This window comes from Sprattus sprattus (genome assembly GCF_963457725.1).
Source record: "Sprattus sprattus genome assembly, contig: SUPER_1_unloc_1, whole genome shotgun sequence".
NCBI lineage: Eukaryota > Metazoa > Chordata > Actinopteri > Clupeiformes > Clupeidae > Sprattus > Sprattus sprattus.
The window spans coordinates 150,001-155,421 of NW_027667072.1; the positions used below are offsets into that span (position 1 = coordinate 150,001).

At 46.2% G+C, this 5,421-nt stretch overlaps 1 protein-coding gene across 1 annotated transcript in view; it reads right to left on the bottom strand.

Moving 5' to 3' along the window:
- The window catches only part of LOC308379971 (NLR family CARD domain-containing protein 3-like), a 30,272-nt gene extending 26,486 nt beyond the window's left edge, over positions 1-3,786 (bottom strand). Inside the window, exon 1 of the mRNA XM_080860872.1 lies at positions 3,720-3,786. Within this exon, the coding sequence (XP_080716998.1) occupies positions 3,720-3,768 (49 nt within the window). The 5' untranslated portion in view covers positions 3,769-3,786. The remainder of the gene's footprint in view (positions 1-3,719) is intronic.
- Between the last annotated feature and the right edge of the window lie 1,635 nt (positions 3,787-5,421).

Genomic DNA, 5,421 nt, shown 5'->3' on the forward strand with positions numbered 1-5,421 from the left:
AAGAGAGAGAGAGATGGAGCAAAGAGAGACATGGAGAGTGAGACGGGGAGAAAGAAAGAGCAGAAAAAGAAATGGAAATGGAGAGTTGGAGAGGGGGGGGATCAGAGAGAAAGAGAGAGAGAGATGGAGCAAAGAGAGACATGGAGAGTGAGACGGGGAGAAAGAAAGAGCAGAAAAAGAAATGGAAATGGAGAGTTGGAGAGGGGGGGGATCAGAGAGAAAGAGAGAGAGAGATGGAGCAAAGAGAGACATGGAGAGTGAGACGGGGAGAAAGAAAGAGCAGAAAAAGAAATGGAAATGGAGAGTTGGAGAGGGGGGGGATCAGAGAGAAAGAGAGAGAGAGATGGAGCAAAGAGAGACATGGAGAGTGAGACGGGGAGAAAGAAAGAGCAGAAAAAGAAATGGAAATGGAGAGTTGGAGAGGGGGGGGATCAGAGAGAAAGAGAGAGAGAGATGGAGCAAAGAGAGACATGGAGAGTGAGACGGGGAGAAAGAAAGAGCAGAAAAAGAAATGGAAATGGAGAGTTGGAGAGGGGGGGGATCAGAGAGAAAGAGAGAGAGAGATGGAGCAAAGAGAGACATGGAGAGTGAGACGGGGAGAAAGAAAGAGCAGAAAAAGAAATGGAAATGGAGAGTTGGAGAGGGGGGGGATCAGAGAGAAAGAGAGAGAGAGATGGAGCAAAGAGAGACATGGAGAGTGAGACGGGGAGAAAGAAAGAGCAGAAAAAGAAATGGAAATGGAGAGTTGGAGAGGGGGGGGATCAGAGAGAAAGAGAGAGAGAGATGGAGCAAAGAGAGACATGGAGAGTGAGACGGGGAGAAAGAAAGAGCAGAAAAAGAAATGGAAATGGAGAGTTGGAGAGGGGGGGGATCAGAGAGAAAGAGAGAGAGAGATGGAGCAAAGAGAGACATGGAGAGTGAGACGGGGAGAAAGAAAGAGCAGAAAAAGAAATGGAAATGGAGAGTTGGAGAGGGGGGGGATCAGAGAGAAAGAGAGAGAGAGATGGAGCAAAGAGAGACATGGAGAGTGAGACGGGGAGAAAGAAAGAGCAGAAAAAGAAATGGAAATGGAGAGTTGGAGAGGGGGGGGATCAGAGAGAAAGAGAGAGAGAGATGGAGCAAAGAGAGACATGGAGAGTGAGACGGGGAGAAAGAAAGAGCAGAAAAAGAAATGGAAATGGAGAGTTGGAGAGGGGGGGGATCAGAGAGAAAGAGAGAGAGAGATGGAGCAAAGAGAGACATGGAGAGTGAGACGGGGAGAAAGAAAGAGCAGAAAAAGAAATGGAAATGGAGAGTTGGAGAGGGGGGGGATCAGAGAGAAAGAGAGAGAGAGATGGAGCAAAGAGAGACATGGAGAGTGAGACGGGGAGAAAGAAAGAGCAGAAAAAGAAATGGAAATGGAGAGTTGGAGAGGGGGGGGATCAGAGAGAAAGAGAGAGAGAGATGGAGCAAAGAGAGACATGGAGAGTGAGACGGGGAGAAAGAAAGAGCAGAAAAAGAAATGGAAATGGAGAGTTGGAGAGGGGGGGGATCAGAGAGAAAGAGAGAGAGAGATGGAGCAAAGAGAGACATGGAGAGTGAGACGGGGAGAAAGAAAGAGCAGAAAAAGAAATGGAAATGGAGAGTTGGAGAGGGGGGGGATCAGAGAGAAAGAGAGAGAGAGATGGAGCAAAGAGAGACATGGAGAGTGAGACGGGGAGAAAGAAAGAGCAGAAAAAGAAATGGAAATGGAGAGTTGGAGAGGGGGGGGATCAGAGAGAAAGAGAGAGAGAGATGGAGCAAAGAGAGACATGGAGAGTGAGACGGGGAGAAAGAAAGAGCAGAAAAAGAAATGGAAATGGAGAGTTGGAGAGGGGGGGGATCAGAGAGAAAGAGAGAGAGAGATGGAGCAAAGAGAGACATGGAGAGTGAGACGGGGAGAAAGAAAGAGCAGAAAAAGAAATGGAAATGGAGAGTTGGAGAGGGGGGGGATCAGAGAGAAAGAGAGAGAGAGATGGAGCAAAGAGAGACATGGAGAGTGAGACGGGGAGAAAGAAAGAGCAGAAAAAGAAATGGAAATGGAGAGTTGGAGAGGGGGGGGATCAGAGAGAAAGAGAGAGAGAGATGGAGCAAAGAGAGACATGGAGAGTGAGACGGGGAGAAAGAAAGAGCAGAAAAAGAAATGGAAATGGAGAGTTGGAGAGGGGGGGGATCAGAGAGAAAGAGAGAGAGAGATGGAGCAAAGAGAGACATGGAGAGTGAGACGGGGAGAAAGAAAGAGCAGAAAAAGAAATGGAAATGGAGAGTTGGAGAGGGGGGGGATCAGAGAGAAAGAGAGAGAGAGATGGAGCAAAGAGAGACATGGAGAGTGAGACGGGGAGAAAGAAAGAGCAGAAAAAGAAATGGAAATGGAGAGTTGGAGAGGGGGGGGATCAGAGAGAAAGAGAGAGAGAGATGGAGCAAAGAGAGACATGGAGAGTGAGACGGGGAGAAAGAAAGAGCAGAAAAAGAAATGGAAATGGAGAGTTGGAGAGGGGGGGGATCAGAGAGAAAGAGAGAGAGAGATGGAGCAAAGAGAGACATGGAGAGTGAGACGGGGAGAAAGAAAGAGCAGAAAAAGAAATGGAAATGGAGAGTTGGAGAGGGGGGGGATCAGAGAGAAAGAGAGAGAGAGATGGAGCAAAGAGAGACATGGAGAGTGAGACGGGGAGAAAGAAAGAGCAGAAAAAGAAATGGAAATGGAGAGTTGGAGAGGGGGGGGATCAGAGAGAAAGAGAGAGAGAGATGGAGCAAAGAGAGACATGGAGAGTGAGACGGGGAGAAAGAAAGAGCAGAAAAAGAAATGGAAATGGAGAGTTGGAGAGGGGGGGGATCAGAGAGAAAGAGAGAGAGAGATGGAGCAAAGAGAGACATGGAGAGTGAGACGGGGAGAAAGAAAGAGCAGAAAAAGAAATGGAAATGGAGAGTTGGAGAGGGGGGGGATCAGAGAGAAAGAGAGAGAGAGATGGAGCAAAGAGAGACATGGAGAGTGAGACGGGGAGAAAGAAAGAGCAGAAAAAGAAATGGAAATGGAGAGTTGGAGAGGGGGGGGATCAGAGAGAAAGAGAGAGAGAGATGGAGCAAAGAGAGACATGGAGAGTGAGACGGGGAGAAAGAAAGAGCAGAAAAAGAAATGGAAATGGAGAGTTGGAGAGGGGGGGGATCAGAGAGAAAGAGAGAGAGAGATGGAGCAAAGAGAGACATGGAGAGTGAGACGGGGAGAAAGAAAGAGCAGAAAAAGAAATGGAAATGGAGAGTTGGAGAGGGGGGGGATCAGAGAGAAAGAGAGAGAGAGATGGAGCAAAGAGAGACATGGAGAGTGAGACGGGGAGAAAGAAAGAGCAGAAAAAGAAATGGAAATGGAGAGTTGGAGAGGGGGGGGATCAGAGAGAAAGAGAGAGAGAGATGGAGCAAAGAGAGACATGGAGAGTGAGACGGGGAGAAAGAAAGAGCAGAAAAAGAAATGGAAATGGAGAGTTGGAGAGGGGGGGGATCAGAGAGAAAGAGAGAGAGAGATGGAGCAAAGAGAGACATGGAGAGTGAGACGGGGAGAAAGAAAGAGCAGAAAAAGAAATGGAAATGGAGAGTTGGAGAGGGGGGGGATCAGAGAGAAAGTGTTAGCAGAAACAGATATGATGAATACATGTGATTCTTCCTACATACACAGGTGCTTCATCAGAGACTATGAGCTACACACTCACATCTTCCCAGATCGCTTCTCAAGGCCATGGCCAACTGGTTGAGCTCCATCTTCTTCAAGATGGTCAACATGATGATCCGAACTGCCTTGGTGTACGCCTGCACCATCAAGTCCACAGTGTCGTCTGTGTCGGCCTTCTCCAGCTTTCCCCATGGGATTTGGCCCTGGTCCCGAAGGAGGTGCTTAAACCTCTTAAAATCGACCCCTGTGAGGTTGTCCAGAGTGTTCCTCAGCACTTCCCTCAGGGCTGTGGTCATTGTGTGGTCCAGATTATTAGTCCACTATGAACTGGATGCTTGGGGTCAGGCTGGGCCAGCTGTCAAAAAGGCCAGATGTTGGGGGGATAGTTCATGTTCAAAACCAAAAATGTTTTCTTTCATGGGGAACATTGCATTTTCACAATGAAATTCTACTCTCCCTCTCTCTATATGTGTGTGTATGACTCTATGTGTGTGTGTGAGAGTGTGTGTTTATGTTCATGTTAAATAAGAGGTGATAGTACACAATACGTGATTATGAAGGTAGAATTGTCTTAAATACACGTGCAGAGTATGCTTTGCTCTTCTAACGGGAAACTGTAACACAGAAACACTAATCGCAATTGTTATCCTCAACTTGATTTTAGAGTTTTTAAATTAAAATTCTGATCTGTAAAAGTGCATAAAACAAATTAATTCATAGAAATTTCATTTTCCAAAACCAGAGGATTTGCATTCGTAACTTGGGTTCATAGTGCTCATGAGCATAATCTCATCTCATTCAAAAATGAAAAAAAGTGTGTCTTACAATTGGCAACACAACTTGCTTTCAAGAAACCATAAGCTGTGGCTGTTCTAACACAAGCATCCAGTAGGTGGCAGTGTTTCATTGGCCAGGAACATTATAAGGGTCATGCAATTCTGTTCTCCTCAATGCAAGATGGGGGGAAGAGAAGCCCTTTTGTTTAGCCACTCTTTCGTTTACTTGTTACTGTAATATGTGTGTTGTCATGGGTTCCAGGAAACACTGTTTCCACCCAGTTAGTAACATTTGTGAGAGGAAAAGCAGCCTTGAGGAGTAACATCGGTTGGTTATCTAGATAGCCTGGGGCACCTTAACATTACTGTAGGCCCCTGGGCTAAGAGCGTTTTGGAGGGCTGCAGCTGGATGGATAGATAGCGTCCCACCAGAGGTTATGAAGAAGACAGCCTAAATAGCCAGCCTAAATAGCCTAGATGTACAGACTCCCACCAGAAGTTATGAAGAAGACCGACTTAATAGGCAGCCTAAATAGCCTAGAAGTACAGACTCCAACCAGAGGTTATTAAGAAGACAGACTAAATAGACAGCCTAAATAGCCAAGACGTACAGATGCCATGGAGCCTGAAGTCCATGTTTCCATTAATGTAACTTTTACATAGTACTGGTGTAAACATATCTGAAAAAAGGATGTTCTAAGAGGGTTTGGAGGTTCTAAGAGGGCGTGGTCACCTCTCATCAGGAAAGATGAAAGCAGATTGGTTTTGGGTGGCATGATGTCATTGGCAGAGGTTTTAGAGGTGTAGCTAATATTGAAGGGACCGGTTATTTGATATTCATAGTTAATTAGGATATGCCATAGTCAATAATTCGACCTTATTTATACCTAGTATAATTATTACGTTTATTGGCATGTAAACATTCCTTGGTGAGGGCTCTTTGTTCAGACCTGGGGATGGAGTTGA